General features: G+C 43.6%; 1 protein-coding gene across 1 annotated transcript in view; it reads right to left on the bottom strand.

Annotated features, from left to right (window-relative positions):
- The window catches only part of GRIA3 (glutamate ionotropic receptor AMPA type subunit 3), a 170,454-nt gene that overhangs the window by 110,258 nt on the left and 38,539 nt on the right, over positions 1–21,657 (bottom strand). Inside the window, 1 exon segment of the mRNA XM_032228546.1 lies at positions 12,241–12,480. Within this exon segment, the coding sequence (XP_032084437.1) occupies positions 12,241–12,480 (240 nt within the window).

A 21,657-nucleotide genomic window follows, 5' to 3' on the forward strand; every position in this document is an offset into this window, starting at 1 on the left:
TAGATAGATAGATAGATAGATAGATAGATAGATAGATAGATAGATAGATAGATAGATAGATAGATAGAAGATAGATGACAGAGAGTGAAAGAGAAAGAGACAGATAGGTGATAGATAGATAGATAGATAGATAGATAGATAGATAGATAGATGACAGAGTGAGAGAGGGGGGCAGATAGATAGATAGACAGATAGATAGATGGATGGATGGATGGATGGATGGATGACAGAGAGAGTGAGAGAGAAAGAGACAGACAGATAGATATAGATGATGGAGAGAGAGAGAAAGAGACAGATAGATGATAGATAGATAGAGCAAGAGAGTAAAAGACAGATAGATGATAGGTAGGTAGGTAGGCAGGGAGGTGGATAGATAGATAGATAGATAGATAGATAGATAGATAGATAGATAGATAGATAGATGATGGAGAGAGAGAGAAAGAGAAAGAGACAGATAGATGATAGATGGTTAGATAGAGCGGAAGAGTAAGAGACAGACAGATAGATGATATTTAGGTAGGTAGGTAGGTAGGTAGGTAGGTAGGTAGGTAGGTAGGTAGGTAGAGATAGATAGATAGATAGATAGATGATAGATAGATAGATAGATAGATAGATAGATAGATAGATAGATAGATAGATAGATAGATAGATAGATAGATGTGTATATATCTATATGTACACACAATGCAAAACTGCAAACTCAAATGGACAGGTTACAAAAAGAAATGCACAGAGACCAAATCTGCCAGTGTTAACTGATGGTCAATCACAACAGAGGCAGACACAAGCATCTCCCTCATTCGCTAACTGCTATAAGGAGCCCCCACCAATGGTGTAGAACCCTTGCTGATCCTATCTCCAGGACCATTCAGATGGAGCTTCTCCAAGAGAAAAGACGTGTGCAGAAAAATAAAAATAAAAAGCATGAGCAGGAGAGCTGGCGGGCTCTGCCATTCTTTCTCTTCGTTTCTTTGATAAATGGGAGAGGGACATTTTATGCAACCAGGTCAAGAACCTGAACTCATTTGGAGTTCAACTGCCAGGAAAACAAATGTCCATCAGCCTGGAACACCGAGAATGGGTCCATGAGGACAGTTTATAGGCTATTTCCCTTTTAAAGCAAGGCAGCAAGAACATTCCCAGAATTCATCTGCTTCCTCATTCTTTCCTCTGCTTTTTCTACGCTCAAAGACTCCGCAAAAAGAGTTGCGTTCGCCCACCACAAATTTGGGGCATGTAAGGATGATAGAGCCGAGGTGGCGCAGTGGTTAGGGTGCAGTACTGCAGGCCACTTCAGCTGACTGCTAGTTCAGCAGTTCAGCGGTTCAAATCTCACCGGCTCAGGGTTGACTCAGCCCAGACTGTGGGGGCGATATGCTGACTCTGTAAACCACTTAGAGAGGGCTGAGAGCCCTATGAAGCGGTATATAAGTCTAACTGCTATTGCTATTGCTATTGCTATGCATAACTATACAAATATAATGATGAGAATAGCTGGGAATCATAACCAGGTCTATATTTCGGCCAAAAATAGGTTGGTGGGTGTTAAAAATACAATTACTATATATGTATACTTTCTTTTTCTTTTAAAAAAGGAGGAAGATATATGTTAAAATTAAATATGTATGTTAAAATGGAATTATAAATACCATCAACATAAAATGGAGCTCGTTCAGAGGCTGAAATACACCAAATAAATGAGATGCAGAGTGGGAAGTAGAGGATAGAGGTAAGGGAATGAGAGAGGGATAGGAGAGAGGGCCGGGGAGGGAAGAGGAGGAGAGAAAGAAGGAGTGGAAAGGGGAGGGAGGAGAAGGAGAGAGGAAGGGGAAGTAGAGAAGAGAAAGACGTCAGAGGGAAGAAAGGAGGTAGGGAGGAGAAGGAGAGAGGGAGAAGAAAGTGATGGATAAGGTACAAATATGGTGTATGGAGAGCAGAAGAGCCAATAATCGTTTTTGGGAGTTGATGGTAAGATGAATTGATGTAAACATTTAACAATATAATATGATGTTGGTTATGTAATAGTATACAGGTGGTTATTTGTTATGAAAATGAAAAAAAATAAAAAACTCTATTAATAAAGAGTTGTGTTATCCCCGCTTAGGACAGAATGATTGGAACCAAGATGAATAAACCCGTTTTTGCAAAAAATGGGAGGAAAATGGGCCATTTTTTCACAAAAACGGAGGTGTTTTTGCCTTCCCCCAGCCCTGCTGAAGCCTTCTGGCTTCGAAAGGCCAAAAATGGCTGTATTCGGTGTATAAGATGCACCAACATTTCCACATACTTTTAGGGGGGGAAAGGTGCGTCTTATACTCCGAAAAATATGGTTATTCAAATCATATGTCCTTTGGCAAAGGGTTGCTGAGCTTGTTTGATAATAAACAATGGGGAGAGAATCTGAGAACTCTCAGATGCCAACATGTGCCCAAATAGAAAATTGATCAGGATCGATACTCTAAGTGAGAGCAGTTTTGATTGTTTAAACTGAAGATTTAGCCACGAAACCCTCTTTCAAGGGAGGATTTATAGTCACAGACCTTATCTGGCTTGGAAAGCTGCCAGGCTGATATTTGCAAAAACTTGGCAAGGAGTCTCGGAGAGTCACGAACCAATTAAGTGAACTAATTGTCTCCTGCAAACTCCACTCCCCTTTCGCTGCTCTTTTATTTCCTCTGAGAGGGGCCATTCATCAACCATCTGCAGCCTTACTCCCAAGTCAACCCCTGCTCTTTAGCTGTTCTCTTCGTCCGGAAACTCTGTGCATGAGCACACTGGGAACAGGCTCCAGCTGATGTCTGACTCTGAAGGCAGCTGATAACTGGCATACGGCTCTGGCCCCCTCTCTGCTTCTGACACCGAGCCCTCATCAGAGCCTTCCCCAGACTCCAGGACTGGCCCATGTCCCTCCCCAACCTCCTCACTGTCTGAATTTGCTGCCAGCTCTGCTGGTGGGCCACAACACTACATTTCTTTTAGCCTCCTTGCTACTACTAGTGGTAAGATCTACTTTCCTGCTACTTTGCAACCTGGCTTTGGTCCCTTAATTACACACATTTCTTGGCATTTAATTCTGCAGTATTAACATTTTTCCTCAGACGTTTCATAAGCCGGGGCTATTTTTAAGACTTCTTCTTTTGGGTCAGGCCTTCCTTCCACATTCACTGTTTATGAGTTGGATGCCATTAATATCCTGCCCTTTATCGCATCAATGTCACAAAAAGCATAATCTTTAGTTATTAGGCGTTAACCATACGACTCATTCATATATTTGGCTCAGCTGCTGTCTCAACTTTATTGTATAAAACCTCGTCCTTTTCTTCCCAGAAGATCTCCTTCTGCAGATAATTTTGTCAACGGCAGCGTTGTCTTGTAGATGTGTCTGGATCCTCCCCCCCTCCCCAAATTTATCCAGAACTGTGCAGCGTTTTTCCAACCAATCTAATTAACTAATTATCTCCCTGCAAAATTGCTCCTTTTCTAAGGATAATTTCAAGCAATATTTCCATGTCCAAAGCCCACGAAAGCCTTCATTCAGTGAACTCTAGGAAGGAGGATTGGAAAAGCGAAGGGAGCTTGCTTGGATCCGGCAGCTAATCTGGATCACATTATAAACTCCGAAGAAAGTTACTTTGATTGAAAAAGCTTTTTATAAAATGCTCGGTCATTTTCTCACATTGGGAGCTCAGGGTTTTGATTGGAATCGGGGGGGGGGGAACCCCTGCCACGATCAACCATCCAGGTAGATTCCATGATTTCGAGGTATCTTCATAAGAGACCAGAGGGTGGAAATTCGGTTCCACCACAAAACCGCGGTAGACTAAAGCACGCTCGACGAAAGCGCGTACGTGACATCATCACAGCATGACGAAAACATCGTGCTGTGAGCGGTAAATTTAAAATTAAAGCGAAAACCTTACCCTAACCCCCCCAAACCTAACCCTAAACCTAACCCTAAACCTAACCCTTAACCTAACCCTAAACTTAACCCTAAACCTAACCCTAAACCTAACCCTAAACCTAACCCTTAACCTAATGCTAAACCTAACGCTAACCCTTAACCTAACCCTAAACCTAACCCTAATGCTTAACGTAACCCTAAACCTAACCCTAACCCTTAACCTAACCCTAACCCTAACCCTAACCCTAACCCTAACCCTAACCCTAAACCTAACCCTTACCTTTATGTGAATCGGCTTGCTTTAATTTTATTTTAATTTTAATTTTATTTATTTTTATTTGTCGCGCTGCTGATGACGTCACGTACGCGCTTTAATCGGGCGTGCTTTAGTGGACCGCGGTTTTGACGGGTCACGCGAAATTCAGCCACCTCAGCCGATTCCATCTGTACTGTACCGGAGTCCTTCTCCTCAAAAATATTTCATCAAGCAGCTGCAGTGTTATCTTCTCTCTGTCGCCTTGATATATGACAGGAACGGCAAAGACAGCTCTCAAAATCCACTGCATTATTTATTTATCTTAATGGGCCAGAAATAGGATGAACTCAGAAGGGGTTTCCTGAGTACCTCCGTCTATTATATTGTCATTATGTAAGGGAATTTGGGGCAAGTTATGAAAGATGCATAGCTTTTACCTCAGCCCCAGCCTCTGAATGAGAAAACCAGTTACAGTATAGTAGGACATTTATAATCCATGATCGGACTATTTGAAAACAATATTCCTCCTCCTCCTCTTCTTCCCTCTCCTCCTCCTCCTCCTCCACCTTCTCCTCCACCTCATCCTCTTCCTCCTCCTTCTCCTCCTTCTCCTCTTCCTTCTTCTCCCTCACTAGGTAACATCATCAATGCTAGTCAACCACTCAACTGATGATGTTATCTAGTTTGGTAATGAAACGTCTGCCAGAAAACTAGCAAGCTCAGACGGTTCACTGACAAATGCGCGCTCGACAAAAGCGCGACCGCCGAAACTGCGCCGAGAAAACCGCGAGTTCTAAATCGCGCCGACGAATGAGCGCAGAAGCGCGCCGACAACAGCGTGCCGGCAAAAGCGCACCGACAACGAACAAGTAATAACCGTGAGTTCTAAACCTAACCCTAAACCTAACCCTAATCCTAAACTTAACCCTAAACCTAAACCTAACCCTGAACCTAACCCTGAACCTAACCCTTACCTTAACTTAAATTGTGGTTCTGTCGGCGCGCTGTTGTCAGCGCGTTATTGTGGGCTCGTTGATGACGTCGCGGTTTTCTCGCCGCAGTTTCGTCGGCGAGCTTTTGCCGTGTGCGCATTTGTCAGGTCACGAGCTCAGACAGCACCAAGGACCCTGTAGTTGTTGCTCTTCTTGTAATCATGTCATCATTTTACAGAGATTTGAAACATCTTTTTTTTAGCCTTGGAACTAGGAGGGATAGATAGAAAAATGCTGCCAGCTTTCAACGTTCTGTTATTATGGTCTGTATCAAAAGAGTAGAATCCCAGTTATTTCTTTTGATGGCTTCTGCTGGGCTCAACTGCCTAACACATTCCTCTGGTTCTTGGAGTAGCTTCTTCCCGAAGACAAAAATAAAACTTCAGATGACATCGGTACAAAAAAACAATCTTCTAATTCTGGATCTCCTAAACAAAGCCAACAGATTGGGAAGCAGAGGTGGTGTTTTACCAGTTCGGACCGGTTTGCCCGAACTGGTGGCGGAAATCGCGGGTGGTGCCACCCACCCGCCCAGGTTCTATGACATCCCATTTAGGAACTTTTTTTTCACCAAAAGCGCATGTGTGGAAGGCTGTGTGCTCTGACCTAGGCTTCCCCAAAAAGCACAAGGCAGAGTCCTGGTCCCGACAAAACCCCTTTTATTAAACGAATGTGAATTCCTCTCATTCACACTCATCCAAGGCCTGGCAAACAGTCTTTCAAAGGAATATTTATGACCACAGACCTTATCTATCTTGGAAAGCTGCCATTGTAAATATTTTCGAAATGAGGTGCTGTGCAAGGAAAGACTGGGCACAGAGTCTCTGAGATTCATGGACAGATCTTCACACTCCTGAAATGAATCTAACAACCGAACGAACAAATTGTTTCCTACAAAAGCCCACTCCCCTTTCGCTCCTTTTTCTATGTCCTATGGGAGGGGCCAATCACCTTCCATCTGTGACTTTACTCCCAAGTCGACCCTGATTTCTGAGTTGTTCTTTTCTTCTGGTAGCTCTGCGCACACAGGGAACAGGCTCCAGCTGTTCCTCTGCCTCATTGCAGCCTAGCTGATCACTGCCAGACAGCCTTGGCCCCGTCTTTGCCTCCGACGCAGAGCCCTCATCCGAGCCTTCCCCAGCGTCCAGGACTGGCCCATGCTCCTCCCCAACCTCCTCCCTGTCCGACTCTGCTGCCAGCTCTGCTGGCCACTAGCTGTTGGCGGGCCACAACATTGTGCACATGAGCGGAGGTGTATGCATGCATGCTTACATTTATGAACCAGTAGGGAACGTAAGTGAATACCCCTGTTGGGAAGCGAGAAGATCCTAACCCAGTCCCAACTCTGATTCCAGGAAACAGCCAGACAGACTAGGTGATGGGGATAGAAATTAAATGAGTCCTTCATCTCATTTTAGATGCGCGAGGAGTTGCCTTCAACAGCAGACCTGTGCGCTACAATCCAACTTGCATTGTGAACAAAGTATCCTTTCCTTAAATTATTTATTGATTTATATACTCTATGAAAATTAAACATGCTTTATCTTACCCCTGCAAAGAGTAGCTCGAGCATGCATATTTATGCTCTCATTAAAATTTAAATGAGAATCTATTAAAATGGGAGCCTTCCTATCAACAACATGTGGCTGAGATTCTCAAGTAGCCATATTTTCACAAGTTCTGGGCTTGGTTCCCTAAATCTAGGATTATTGTCATCTCGCATGCCCTACTGTGGAGTTTTTAATGCTCTCTGAGCTTGATTGTTTTCCCTTAGACTTAGATTTTTTTTTCCTCCAACTATGTCATATCATCAGAAAGCACCAAGAATACCCCACTTCAACCCTCAAGCCTTAGCTAATGTCTTCTCGAAATCTTTCTGGTCCCTTCAAACAAACTCTGGAACTTACTTGATATTTAAACTGGGCTTAAAACTATGATAAGCCGTGACTAGTTTATCATGGCTTATCATAAGCAGTCCACTATAATGGAACATGTCAGAGGAATAGGAGAGAGGGAAAAGTAGAGGAAGAATTGGAGGGAATGTAAGAGTAGGAGAGAGGGGAGGAGAGGGAAAAAGAGGGGATGGGTAGAGGAGGGGAAGGGGAAGGAGAGAAGGGAAAGGAGAGGAGGAAGAAAGGAAGGAGAGAAGAAAGAGAAGAAAGGGGGGAAGGAAGGAGGGAAGGGAGCAAGGAGAGAAGGAGAGAAGAAAGGAGGGAAGGAAGGAGGGAAGGAAGGAGAGAAGGAAGGAGAGAAGGAGAGAAGAAAGGAGGGAAGGAAGGAGGAAAGGAAGGAGAGAAGGAGAGAAGAAAGGAGGGAAGGAAGGAGGGAAGGAAGGAGGGAAGGAGAGAAGAAAGGAGGGAGGGAAGGGGGAAGGAGGGAAGGAAGGAGGGAAGGAAGGAGAGAAGAAAGGAGGGAAGGTAGGAGGGAAGGAAGGAAGAGGAAGTAGGATTGTTGTAAGATAAGATGGGTTTATGGGATGGTAAGAAAGCAATTTCAAGTATATTGTCAACTGTAGGGGAGAAAAATTGTTACAAATACATATTATTAATAACAGTTATGAGATCATATAATTGTGAATGTATATATGAGAAATAAAAAATTTTAAATATATATATATGTGTGTATGTATGTATGTGTGTGTGTGTGTGTGTGTGTGTGTATATATATATATATATGTATACATACATACATACATACATACATATATATACATATATATACATATATATACATATATATACATACATATACATATACATATACATATACATATACATATACATATACATATACATACACACACACACACACACACACACACACACACACACACACACACACATATATATATATATAAAATGGAACATGTCCGTGGAGATTTTCCATCATCCAGGTCATGGCTGTTCCAAAAGTGCTTCATCGAGCGCAGTGGTGGGATTCAAATAATTTAACAACCGGTTCTCTGACCTAATGACCAGCTGGGTAGGCCTGACTCGGTGGTCATGTGACTGGATAGGCATGGCCAACTTGACATCACTCAAGTCAATGGGAGCTTCGCCTTAACTGTCACAATGTAATAAGGGTTAACCAGAGAGGCAGTTTCTGTAAGCAGGGCAACAAAGATGAGGCTAGAAACACCAGAATGTTTCCTTCCTGCCTTCCTTACAGGATGAGCCGTGTAAAGTGGGGAAAAAACAAAATGAGATTTCTTCCAACAACCGGTTCTCCCAACTGCTTAGAAAGTTACGAACCGGTTCTCCCGAATAGGTGCGAACTGGCTGAATCCCACCACTGATTAAGAGGCAACAGGACTTTCTGCTTTTTCTTTGAAGACGTTTCATCTCTCAGCTCTGAGCTGAAGAAGCTTCTTGGATGAGAAGCGAAACGTCTTTGAGAAAAAACCAGAAAGTCCAGTTGCCTCTTGAACAAAAAAGCACCTCTGAGACAACCACAGGACTGCATAGACAACCGTTGGGATTATAATGGACGTGGTTAAGACAGAAGACTAAACCATTAACTGAATTCCAGTTTGTAAGAAGGAATTCCAGAATGACTCTCCTGTATACAGAGTAATGACTTTATGGGTCCTCAGCCTAGCCTTTTAAAATTTACTATGTGAGATCAAATCTTTGTTGACTGGTAGTGATCATAGGGAGAGATTTCCTCTATGATGAGCTGACCATAATGTGGTCCTTACATGCAAGATTCGTTCCCATGGGAACTAATTCCAGCCACCTTTCTGCTGGCCATCCTCTTCTTCTCCAGAAGTTCAGAAGTTGTGGGTTCTCCAACGTTGGAGGTTTTTAAGAAGAAATTGAACAGCCATTTGTTTGGAATAGTATAGGATCTCCAGCTTGAGCGGAGGGAGGGGGGGTTGACAAGGAGGCCACTTAGGTTCCTTCCCGCTGTCTTATTCTGTATTCTATTCTCTTTCCTTCCATCTTTCCCAGCATTGGAGCCCTCTCCAAAGAGCTGAGTCTTGTTGTAAACCTGGTTACTTGACAACTTTGGGTTGATTGATTCAGTGATGCATTTGCTGATTTTCTTAGCTGTCCATGATTTTCTCAGGAGTCTTCTCCAATACCATAGTTGAAAAGTATCACTCCTCTTCCTATCCTGCTTCTTCAAAGACCAGTTATCCTATGACACAAGCCTTATTCTTTTCTTTTCTTCCTTTCCCTTTCCCCTCCTCTTCTTCCCCTCTTCTCCTCTCCTCTCCATTCCTCTCCCCTCCCCCTCTCCCTCCCTCCTTTCTCCTTCCTTCCTTTCTGTTTTTCTCTTTCTCTTTTTTTCTTTCCTTCTTTTTCTGTCTGTGTCTCTCTCTCTCTCTCTCTTTCTTTCTTTCTTTCTTTCTTTCTTTCTTTCTTTCTTTCTTTCTTTCTTTCTTTCTTTCTCTTTCGAACCCCAATGCCCTAATGCTCCAATTCATAAGAAGAGATAAGTGATATTTTATGCAGCTGAAGAAAAATTAAGCAATACCTTCCAGGACACAATCTAACCACAAGCTCTTCTTCCCCTCCTCTCCTCTCCATTCCTCTCCCCCCCTCTCCCTCCCTCTTTTCTCTTTCCTTCCTTCCTTCCTTCCTTTCTCTTTTTCTCTTTTTTTCTTTCCTTTTTCTGTCTGTCTGTCATTTATCTCTTCTTATGAACTGTCTCTCTCTCTCTCTCTCTCCCTTTCTTTCTTTCTTTCTTTCTTTCTTTCTTTCTTTCTTTCTTTCTTTCTTTCTCTTTCGAACCCCAATGCCCTAATGCTCCAGTTCATAAGAAGAGATAAGTGATATTTTATGCAGCTGAAGAAAAATTAAGAAATACCTTCCAGGACATAATCTAACCTCAAACTCTTCTTCCCCTCGTCTCCTCTCCATTCCTCTCCCCTCCCCCCTCTCCCTCCCTCTTTTCTCCTTCCTTCCTTTCTCTTTTTTCTCTTTTTTTCTTTCCTTTTTCTGTCTGTCTGTCATTTATCTCTTCTTATGAACTCTCTCTCTCTCTCTCTCTTTCTTTCTTTCTTTCTTTCTTTCTTTCTTTCTTTCTTTCTTTCTTTCTTTCTTTCTTTCTCTTTCGAACCCCAATGCCCTAATGCTCCAGTTCATAAGAAGAGATAAGTGATATTTTATGCAGCTGAAGAAAAATTAAGAAATACCTTCCAGGACATAATCTAACCTCAAACTCTTCTTCCCCTCGTCTCCTCTCCATTCCTCTCCCCTCCCCCTCTCCCTCCCTCTTTTCTCCTTCCTTCCTTTCTCTTTTTCTCTTTTTTTCTTTCCTTTTTCTGTCTGTCTGTCATTTATCTCTTCTTATGAACTCTCTCTCTCTCTCTCTCTTTCTTTCTTTCTTTCTTTCTTTCTTTCTTTCTTTCTTTCTTTCTTTCTTTCTCTTTCGAACCCCAATGCCCTAATGCTCCAGTTCATAAGAAGAGATAAGTGATATTTTATACAGCTGAAGAAAAATGAAGCAATACCTTCCAGGACACAATCTAACCTCAAACTCCCCGACCATGAGCCGAGATAAAACCGAGATAAAACCGAGATAAAACCAAATGCTTTCTGAGGTTTGCTGCTTAACCAGCTTAAAATGCGACACCAAGGTAAGGAAATGAATTACGGTGCCCATGTGCCATGAGCCTTTCCACAGCCGGCAAAGCATATTCCAGACTCCTAATCATCTGAAACAGAGATCATTTCCGTCTTCAGAGCTTCAGTGACACCTTATTCTAAGATTGAGCTCCAGGCTTCCCTTCGCTCTGACAGATGCTAACACAGCCTCTTGCGATGAAAATGCTTGCAAATGCAATTTCCCTCACTAATGCAATATTTAAGCTGGGAAGAAATGGCTCCCTGCAATTTCTCACCGATTGTCCAATTTCAACAATACCCTAGTAAGCTAATAATGTTTACACGCGCGGAGAGGAGAGAGAAAGAGAGGAGATAGTTAAACGATAATATATTTCCAGAACTGACAGAAAATTGTTCCGGATTGTCTTCCAGAAGCGCTTGTGCCCCGAAGCAACAACAAAAAAATAATAATTGACAGAGCAAATTATTAAAAAGTATGACAGTTCCAGGAGCCTTCCCATTGCAAAGGCAGCAACATATGCAAGAACTTTAATTCCCATTATCTAACTCAAGAAATTATCACTGTCTGCTGTGACTGAAGAGGTTCTGGGAAACAGGTTGAAAATTCTTTAACATTCTTTAGCATTAGGAGAATCTATCCCAAATTGCCACATATTTCAAGATGCTGGCCAAAATTTATTTTGCAACTATGGGCCTTTTAGAAATGGTGGACTTCAACTCCCAGAATTCCTGATGGTTGCTCACCCCTAGTTCAGAAGAAAAGATCTGGGGTTTGAGGGGTGCAGCTTAAGGCACTGCGGCATCATAACATCCCCCAATAGTATTACAGGCATTAGAGACACCCAAATACTGCAACCAGATATTGTACATTTATAAGTAAGATGTCAATTTGCAAAGCATCCCTGGCCTGCTCTTGAGTTGCCATAGGCAAGAGGGGGGGAAACTGATGGAGCAGTATGGCAGCCACAACCGAAGCACATTCCACGCATACCTTTCTTAAGGCTGTATCCCAGGTTACTTGCAATAGTCGGAGGGGCTGAGATGTTGGGGAATGTGATTTATGACACACCCTGAGGGGAGGGCGGGGGGAAACAGGGTCCTAATTGGGCTGTAAATAATGTGGGGGTCAGAGCTGACTTCACTTGGGTATGTGCCGACATGTTGTTCCTAATAAATAACAGGATTTCTTTTGAAGCTTGGCTCAAAGCTCATGATTTAATTAGGGCATCCGACAGAACCCTGTCATAGGAATGCTGCAGAACTTTTGATCTGGAAATTCAATCCCGAAGCAATTCAATCAAACCGATCAATCCGATTGGCGTTCTGCGTCGAAACAAACAAATGACGTTCAAATGAATGGTTCAAATCATTGACTTCATTCAGGGGCCTTCCTATTGATTATCAATCATGGTCGTAAGTCAAGAACTATCTATATGAAGCCACTTTTTGCATTAAGAGACATGGAGGGAGCGGGGTTTGGAAAGAAACCATCTGGAAAAAACCAAAATGCATTCTTACCTCGTTCGGTATCATAGAGATATACGAATTTTTCCCAGTTATAGTATGTCAGAAGGCTTAAGATGGCCCCTTTCAGAGCTGGACGCATCTGGATGACAAACTGAACCTCAGCATCTGTTGGAAAGCTGGGCGTGATGAAAGATGTATGCAGTGCCCCACAAAAGGACGTCAGTGTGTTCATTGACATCTGGTCATAGAATCCAAAGATGGCATAGACTCCTCTGGAGAACTGGGAACAGACTGGGAAGAACAGAAGAACAAAGTAATTAGCATGGAGGGACATCCGGTAGGAAGCATTCCAACACTTTGGAAATAACAATACCGCGTAGACTTACATTATGTACTACTTCACAGTGCTTCACAGCCCTCTCTAAGCACTTTACAGAGTCAGCCTATTGCCCCCCCCCCCAACAATCTGGGTCCTCATTTTATCGACCTTGAAAGGATGTAAGGCTGAGTCAACCTTGAGCCGGTCAGGATCGAACTCCTGGCAGCGGGCAGAGTTAGCAATAGCAATAGTACTTAGACTTATATACCACTTTACAGTACTTTACAGCCCTCTCTAAGCGATTTACAGAATCAGCATCTTCGTCTCAACAATCTGGGTCCTCATTTTACCAACCTCAGAAGGATGGAAGGCTGAGTCAACCTTGAGCCGGTCAGGATCAAACTCCTGGCAGTGGGCAGAATTAGCCTGCAATACTGCAGTCTCACCCCTTCGCCACCACAATGCTTGTCGAAACAAGAGGTTGCCATTCTGATGACTTAAAAGTGTATGGGGAACAGTTGAGGCAGCTAGATATAGCTAGCCCAGTGATGGCTAACCTTTTTGCCATCGCCTGCCAAAAGCGGGGGGAATGCAGGGGGTCGTGTGCTCACATGCCCTCCCCACACACATGTGTACACAACAACTGGACTTAAAGACATCTTGCTCCTCAATCAAGAAGAATTCTGCAGAACTGAAGAACCTTCTTGGATGAGAACAGAAGAAGCTTCTTTTCCAAAAGACAACTGGACTTTGTTTATCCTTGAAGACATCTTGCTCCTCAATCAAGAAGAATTCTGCAGAACTGAAGAACCTTCTTGGATGAGAACAGAAGAAGCTTCTTTTCCAAAAGGCAACTGGAGTTTGTTTGTCCCTGAAGACATCTTGCTCCTCAATCAAGAAGAGTTCTGCAGAACTGAAGAACCTTCTTGGATGAGAACAGAAGAAGCTTCTTTTCCAAAAAACAACTGGACTTTGTTTGTCCTTGAAGACATCTTGCTCCTCAATCAAGAAGAGTTCTGCAGAACTGAAGAACCTTCTTGGATGAGAACAGAAGAAGCTTCTTTTCCAAAAGACAACTGGACTTTGTTTGTCCTTGAAGACATCTTGCTCCTCAATCAAGAAGAATTCTGCAGAACTGAAGAACCTTCTTGGATGAGAACAGAAGAAGCTTCTTTTCCACAAGGTAACTGGACTTTGTTTGTCCTTGAAGACATTTTGCTCCTCAATCAAGAAGAGTTCTGCAGAACTGAAGAACCTTCTTGGATGAGAACAGAAGAAGCTTCTTTTCCAAAAGGCAACTGGACTTTGTTTGTCCTTGAAGACACTTTGCTTCTCAATCAAGAAGAGTTCTGCAGAACTGAAGAACCTTCTTGGATGAGAACAGAAGAAGCTTCTTTTCCAAAAGGCAACTGGACTTTGTTTGTCCTTGAAGACATTTTGCTCCTCAATCAAGAAGAATTCTGCAGAACTGAAGAACCTTCTTGGATGAGAACAGAAGAAGCTTCTTTTCCAAAAGGCAACTGGACTTTGTTTGTCCTTGAAGACACTTTGCTTCTCAATCAAGAAGAGTTCTGCAGAACTGAAGAACCTTCTTGGATGAGAACAGAAGAAGCTTCTTTTCCAAAAGACAACTGGACTTTGTTTGTCCTTGAAGACACTTTGCTTCTCAATCAAGAAGAGTTCTGCAGAACTGAAGAACCTTCTTGGATGATGACAACTGGAGAAGCTTCTTAGATGAGAAGCACATCGTCCTCAAGGAAAAACAAACTCCGGTTGCCTTTTGAGAAAACGCTTTTGGCACAACAATATTTGGTCTTGCTTATTACACCCAACCAGACACCTTCTTCACCCTTACAGGCCAAGCATCTTTCTCGCCTGCCTTTGTGGAGTTCAGAAGAAGTGCGGATAGTAGAGTTGTGATTTCATTAATAGATCCTTGACTCCATGTAAAGTAGGCTGCAGACAGAATAAGCAGCTCATAAACGGGTTGTTAAATAAGCAATTTTGGCAACTCAAGATGAAGCAAGCAGTCATAAAAATTTCTTTTAGACGATACCCCCAGCTCCCTCCACCTTATCTCCTTAATAATTAGGGCTCCTTAGAACCGCTTTCCAATTTTACGCACTTACGTTGGGTATTTATTTCAGAAGGGGGGGTGTGAGTTAATATCTTTTTTTAAACCCACATAAAATCAAGATACAAGGAGAATATGTAAACACAACAACGGTTAGAGTGGATGGAGGGAGGAGTAGAAGAAAAGATAGGAAGGAGAGGAGAAAGGAAAGGAATAGGAGAAAGGGAAAGGCAGAGGAAGAATGGGAGGGAATGTAAGAGTAGGAAAGAGGGGAGGAATGGGAAGAAGAGGGGAAGGGTAAAGGGGAGGAAGGGGAAGGAGGGAAGGGAAAGGAGAGGAGGAAGGAAGGAAGGAGAGAAGAAAGAGAAGAAAGGGGGTAGGAAGGAGGGAGGGAAGGAGAGAAGGAGAGAAGAAAGGAGGGAAGGAAGGAGGGAAGGAAGGAGAGAAGAAAGGAGGGAAGGAAGGAGGGAATGTAGGAGAGAAGGAAGGGGGGAAGGAAGGAGGAAAGGAAGGGGGAAAGGAAGGAGAGAAGGAGAAAAGGAAGGAGGGAAGGAAGGAAGGAGGGAAGGAAGGAGGGAAGGAGAGAAGGAGGGAAGGGGAAGGAGGGTGGGAAGGAAGGGGAGTAGGAGAGAAGAAACGAGGGAAGGAAAGAGGGAGGGAGGGAAGAAGAAGTAGGACCGTTGTAAGATAAGATGGATCTATGGGATGATAAAAAAGCAATCTTCAAGTATATTGTCAACAGTTGTTGACAGTTGTTATAAATACATATTATTAATAACAGTTATGAGATCATATAATTGTGAATGTATATATGAAATTGATAAAATAAAAAAAATTAAAAAAATCAAGATACTAATCATGTTTGTTTTAGCTTTTCCAGTTCAGTATATTAAAAGGTGGTCCTTTAGAGAAGGTAACCACTCTAGAATTCCCTCTTTCCGCATGAACCTCCTCAGTTATCTAGGCGTTTGTCCAATATTGTGTTTTATTGAAGTACACTTAGTCATTGTCTGAGCAGGTAACGCTGCAGAAACAGTCCTTTCTCAAATGCTTCTCTGCTCCAGGATTTTGCTCCAAGCTCTCTCTCTCTCTCTGTGTCTCCCTCTCCCCACCCTCTCTCTCCCTCCCTCCCTCCCTCTCTCTCTCCCTCTCTCTCTCCCTCTCTCTCTCTCCCTCTCCCCCCCTCTCTCTCCAAACTTGAAAAACAAATGAAAACAGCTTCTCTGGGTCAGTAGTGAATTAGTGGAATCTGGCAGCAGACCGTGACTTCCTTTGACCCACATTGTTTATTTTATTTTATTTTTTCCTTGGGATTAGTTGTTGGTTTCATTTGCAGCTGGTAAGCCATCTTAAGTACCACTGCAGCAGACCAACAAAAGAAATCTGGGAACACTATTAAAAAAATAGTCTCCCTTCCTCCCTCCCCCCTCTCCTCCTCCTCCTCCTCCTCCTCCTCCTCCTCCTCCTCCTCCTCCTCCTCCTCCTCCTCCTCCTCCTCTTCTTCTTCTTCTTCTTCTTCTTCTTCTTCTTCTTCTTCTCTCTCTCTCCCTCCCTCCCCCCCCCCTCTCTCTCTCTCCCCATTCGGAAGCTCTGCTCCCAAAGCCAAAATTTATGTCAACTCTGAGTCATGAATCTGCTTGTTTCCTCCCTCCTCACCCCCCACCTCACCTCCCCCTTGGCAATTGCCTGAATGTTGAAGCTTCTGCAAACATTTGGTGGAAAGAAGAAAGTAAGGAGTGAAATTGATGGCTTGGCCTACAACTTGCTGAATGTGAATAAAGACATTGGGTAGTCTCCCTCCCCTCCCCGTTTCTCTCTCTCCTTCTCTCTCCCTCTCCTTCTCTCTCCCTTTTTCTCTCTCCTTCCCCCCTCTTTCCCTCCCTTTCCCTCCCTTTCTCTCTCCCACTCTCCTTTTCTCCCTCCCTCTCTCTCCCTCTCATTCCCTCTCTCCCCTTCTTCCTTTCTCTCCCTCCCTCTCTCCCTCCTGTTCTCCCCCTCCCCCTCCCTCCATCTCATTCCCTCTCCCTCTCTTCCCTTCTCCCTCCTCTCCTTCTCACCCTCCTTCTCTCCCTCCCTCTCCCCCTCTCTTCTCCTATCCCTCCTTTTCCTTCTCTCTTCCCCTTTGCCTCTCTCCCTCTCCCTCTCTTCCACTCTCTCCTTCTCCCTCTTTTTCTTTTATTCCAGGCTCACGCTTTCATGGCTAATTTTTAAATTGTATTAATGTTACTAATAGTATTGATAACTTTGCTGTTCTTGTGCCTTGAATAGGAGCTTGCACTTTCAACCCAAAAGTCCCGTGTTTCATGCCCGCCATGCTTTAGTCTCCTGGAAATAAACCAGAAGACCCCCAAAATTAGGATTAGCGTGATTTGATGCTATCTAAGCAAATGCATAAGGCTTTTAACTGCTTAGCTATTTTAACTGTTTTATGTTAGGTCACGGTGAAGCTTTTTTCCCCCCAACAGCCTATCTCTATCTAATCTTGCATTCTATGCAGGTGAAACTTCCTTGTTATCAGCCAATAAGCATCTCTCATCGATTCCCAAAGTCTCAGAAAAAGGATGGGCAGACAATTAAAAAAGTGGAAAGGAGAAAGAAGGATAGGGAACTGTACACAGATGAACTCTGAAAGTTGGACCATAAGGAAGGCTGAGCGCCAAAGAATTGTGGCCTTTGATCTGTGGTGCTGGAGAAGACTCCTGCGATTCCCTTGGACTGCAAGGCAATCAAACCGGTCAGTCCTAGAGGAGATCAACTCTGACTTCTCTTTAGAAGGCCAGATCCTGAAGAGGAAACTCAAATCCTTTGGCCACCTAATGAGAAGAGCCTAATGCTCTTCTTTATTAGAGAAGAGCCTCATGCTGGGAAAGATGGAGGGCAAAAGAAGAAAGGGACGACAGAGAATGAAGTGGCTGGATGGAGTCACCGAAGCAGTCGGTGTGAGCTTCAATGTACTCCAGGGGATGGTAGAGGACAGGAAGGGCCTGGAGGAAGGTCGTCCATGGGGTCGCGATGGGTCAAACATGACTTTGCAACTAACACCAAGAACAACAACAACAACACAGATGAATGGCTTTGCTAAAACATGAAGTTAGGCCAAGCTGTTACAATGAAAGTATCAAGAACCAACCCCCCCCCCCCCCACCCAACCAAGAATATAATAGTTGCGGCAGATACATTTAGTCTGGTTGGTGTTCAATTTTTAATGTTATGATCTTTATTCCAAGCCACCGTTGTTAAGTGAATCATTGCAGTTGGAAAGTTAGCAACCCGGTTGTTATGTGAGTCTGACATCACTGGAGGTTTTTAAAGAAAAGACTGGACAGCCAGCTGCCTGAAAATGATATAGGTTCTCCTGCTTGAGTAGGGAGTTGGACTAGAAGATCTCCAAGGTGCCTTCCAGATCTATTCTGATCCAAGAGCCGTGGTGGTGCAGGGGTTAGAATGCAGCTCCGCAGGCTACTTCTGCTGACTGCCGGCAATTCGGCAATTCAATTCTCACCGACCCAAGGTTGACTCGGCCTTCCATCCTTACGAGGTGGGTAAAATGAGGACCCAGATTGTTGGGGGCAAGAGGCTGACTCTGTAATTCTCTTGGAGAGGGCAGTAAAAGCACTGTGATGTGGTATATAAGTCTATGTGCTATAGCTTCCTTCCTTCCTTCCTTCCCTCCCTCCCTCCCTCCCTCCCCTCCCCTCCCCATCCATCCATCCATACAACCATACAACCCAGCTGAAGGTTGATTTATCCTTCCATCCTTCCAAGGTATGTAAAATGAGGACCCAGATTGTTTGGGGGCAATAGGCAGACTTAATAAACTGCTTATACGGGACCGTAAAACATTATGGGATGGTCTCTAAGTCTAAGTGCTATTGCTATCGTTTACTATTGCAGCCTACTCTGCCTACTGCCAGGAGTTCAATCCTGACCAGCTTCAGGTTGACTCAGCCTTCCATCCTTTTGAGGTGGGTAAAATGAGGACCCAGATTGTTGGGGGCAAGAGGCTGACTCTGTAAACCGCTTAGAGAGGGCTGTAAAGTACTGAGAAGTTGTATATAAGTCTAAGTGCCATTGCTATCATACCTTGAATCAGTGCTTCAACTAACAAGCAAACCATTAAACAAGACTTGTTAAACAAGTCTTAAACAAGAGAGAGGAGGGAGAAGAGAAAGTGGAAATCACTTGGTAATGTCAGATACCTGGTAGACAAGGGATGTAATGTAGCAATTTTAGTTTATCTCTATTAACAGGAAACTTTGAACTATTTCAAGATATCTCTTAGAAGAAAGCAAACCCATAGGGAGCTCTTGTTGAACTTTCAAATGATACTGCAAGATTCCATTAAATTCCCAGAGCATCTTTGCTGAAAGCCTTCCTGGCAGGGATATAGTTATTACACTTTCCCAGGGTCCCGTGTTTGTGTGTGTGTGTGTGTGGAGAGAGGGGGGGAGAGGGAAAGGGAGGGAGAGAGGGAGGAGGGAGGCTGAGCACCAAAGAATGGAGGCCTGTGAACTATGGTGCTGGAGAAGACTCCTGCGAGTCCCTTGAACTGCAAGGTGATCCAACCAGTCAGTCCTAGTGGAGATCAACCCTGACTGCTCTTTAGAAGGCCAAATCCTGAAGAGGAAACTCAAAGACTTTGGCCACCTAATGAGATGGAAGAACTCACTGGAGAAGAGCCTCATGCTGGGAATGATTCAGGGCAAAAGAAGAAGGGGACGACAGAGAAGGAGGTGGCTGGATGGACTCCAGAGGATGGTAGAGGACAAGAAGGCCTGGAGGAACATTGTTCCTGGGGTCGCGATGGGTTGGACACAGCTTTGCAACTAACAATATATAGATAAGGATAAAGATTCCCCTCGCACATGTGTGCTAGTCATTCCTAACTCTAGGGGGAGGTGCTCATCTCTGTTTCAAAGCCGAAGAGCCAGCGCTATCCAAAGACATCTCCATGGCCATGTGGCCAGCATGACTAAACGCCAAAGACGCACGGAATGCTGTTACCTTCCCACCAAAGGTGGTCCCTATTTTTCTACTTGCATTTTTACACGCTTTCAAACTGCTAAGTTGGCAGAAGCTGGGACATGTAACAGGAGCTCACTTTGTTACAGCGTCACCAGGGATTCGAACTGCCGACCTTTTGGATCAACAAGCTCAGCGTTTTAGCCACTGAGCCACCGCTTGTGAGTAATACATTGCCATTTCTGACGTGAGCTTTAATCTGGGAGGCTAACTGCGCTTTTCCCACTGGCTTTTGCAACCGTGGGTTGGTCTTAATAAAGCAAGAATTTGGGGTTATTTTCTTTTCTCCCAGATCTCTTCATATTTTAAAGCGGAAAAGTCAAGATTGTGTTCCCACCGTTATCGGTTAACTGTAGTTTTTAATTCCCGTTCGGGTTGCAAACTCCCCCAAGGTTGATTAAATACAAAGATTTCTGTTTTGTGAAACTTAAGGATAACCGTATTTCAGAGACAATTCTGAATTCCTGGTAGTTATTCTAAGAGCATCAGTATTTTGCTTTTGGGCTTCCTGAAGCCCCCGATCTTCCACTGCTCCCGGATAAGAAATGCGCTTATCCCTGTTATTTCAACTTAAGGAAAGTGCTAAAAGTAGAATTTGGAGAGACGATAAAACAAAAATGAAAAAGGAATTGTGTCCCTTATAAGCAGAGCCGATTAGGAGCCCCATCAATTTGCTTCTGAATGTCTGGTTTGGCTCGCAATTAGCTTGCCTAAATATCAAGCTGTTCCAGGCATTGTAATTATTATTTTCTTTTAAAAAAATGAATTTTGCAAGGTTGAATGGCCCATCGTTTAATTTGGAAGACTGTCGAAGAAGAAAATTTTTCATCAAAAAAGCACAAGGGGAAATCACTTGACACACAAAGGAAGGAATGCCAGGGGTTTAAATCCCAAAGGTGCTTTTTCACTGGAATTTCTGTGTGTTTTTTTTCCTTGAAGATGTTTCACTTCTCATCCAAAAAGCTTCTTCGGTCCAGAACTGAAGAAGCTTCTTGGATGAGAAGCAAAACATTTTTTAATTTTTTTTATTTTAAACACATAAACACATCAACAAAAACAAACACACGACTTAAAACAACATAGGAACAAGAAGTTCCATCATATAGCATACAGCAATTCCGTATCGGTTTCTTTACAGTTAAGTGTTTTCCCTTCTATACATTTCTATCTTGCATTCATGGTCCCCTTATTCGTTATCCATTTTTATGTACAATTCTATGTTTATTTATACTTAGCTATTTATAAGAAAATATTGTTACCTATATTGTGTTTTATATTCTTACTGTCATTTATTCTCTTACATACAATTATAGGTATACATTCACATGATTATTCTTTTTCTTTGCCATTCTTATACTTTTATACTTTTTCCATTTAAAAGGTTATAATATACAGTTTGAGTTGCTTTGTTTACCATCCCTAGTGCCTGTTGTAACACCACCTTATTTTCCCTTTCTTTTCTCCCTCCCTTCCTTCTCTACCTCCTTCCTTCCTCCTCTCCTTCCCCTTCTTTCTTCCCTTACCTCTCCCCTACTCCTACCCTCTCTCTTCCCCTTCCTGCCCTCTCTCCTTCTCTTTCTCTCCCTTCCACCCACCTCTCCTTACCTCTTTCTCTCCCTTCCACCCTCCTCTCCTTCTCTTTCTCTCCCTTCCACCCACCTCTCCTTACCTCTTTCTCTCCCTTCCACCCTCCTCTCCTTCTCTTTCTCTCCCTTCCACCCACCTCTCCTTCTCTTTCTCTCCCTTCCACCCACCTCTCCTTACCTCTTTCTCTCCCTTCCACCCACCTCTCCTACCTCTTTCTCTCCCTTCCACCCTCCTCTCCTTCTCTTTCTCTCCCTTCCACCCACCTCTCCTTACCTCTTTCTCTCCCTTCCACCCTCCTCTCCTTCTCTTTCTCTCCCTTCCACCCACCTCTCCTTACCTCTTTCTCTCCCTTCCACCCTCCTCTCCTTCTCTTTCTCTCCCTTCCACCCTCCTCTCCTTACCTCTTTCTCTCCCTTCCACCCTCCTCTCCTTCTCTTTCTCTCCCTTCCACCCTCCTCTCCTTCTC

This window comes from Thamnophis elegans, chromosome 12 (genome assembly GCF_009769535.1).
Source record: "Thamnophis elegans isolate rThaEle1 chromosome 12, rThaEle1.pri, whole genome shotgun sequence".
Lineage (NCBI taxonomy): Eukaryota > Metazoa > Chordata > Lepidosauria > Squamata > Colubridae > Thamnophis > Thamnophis elegans.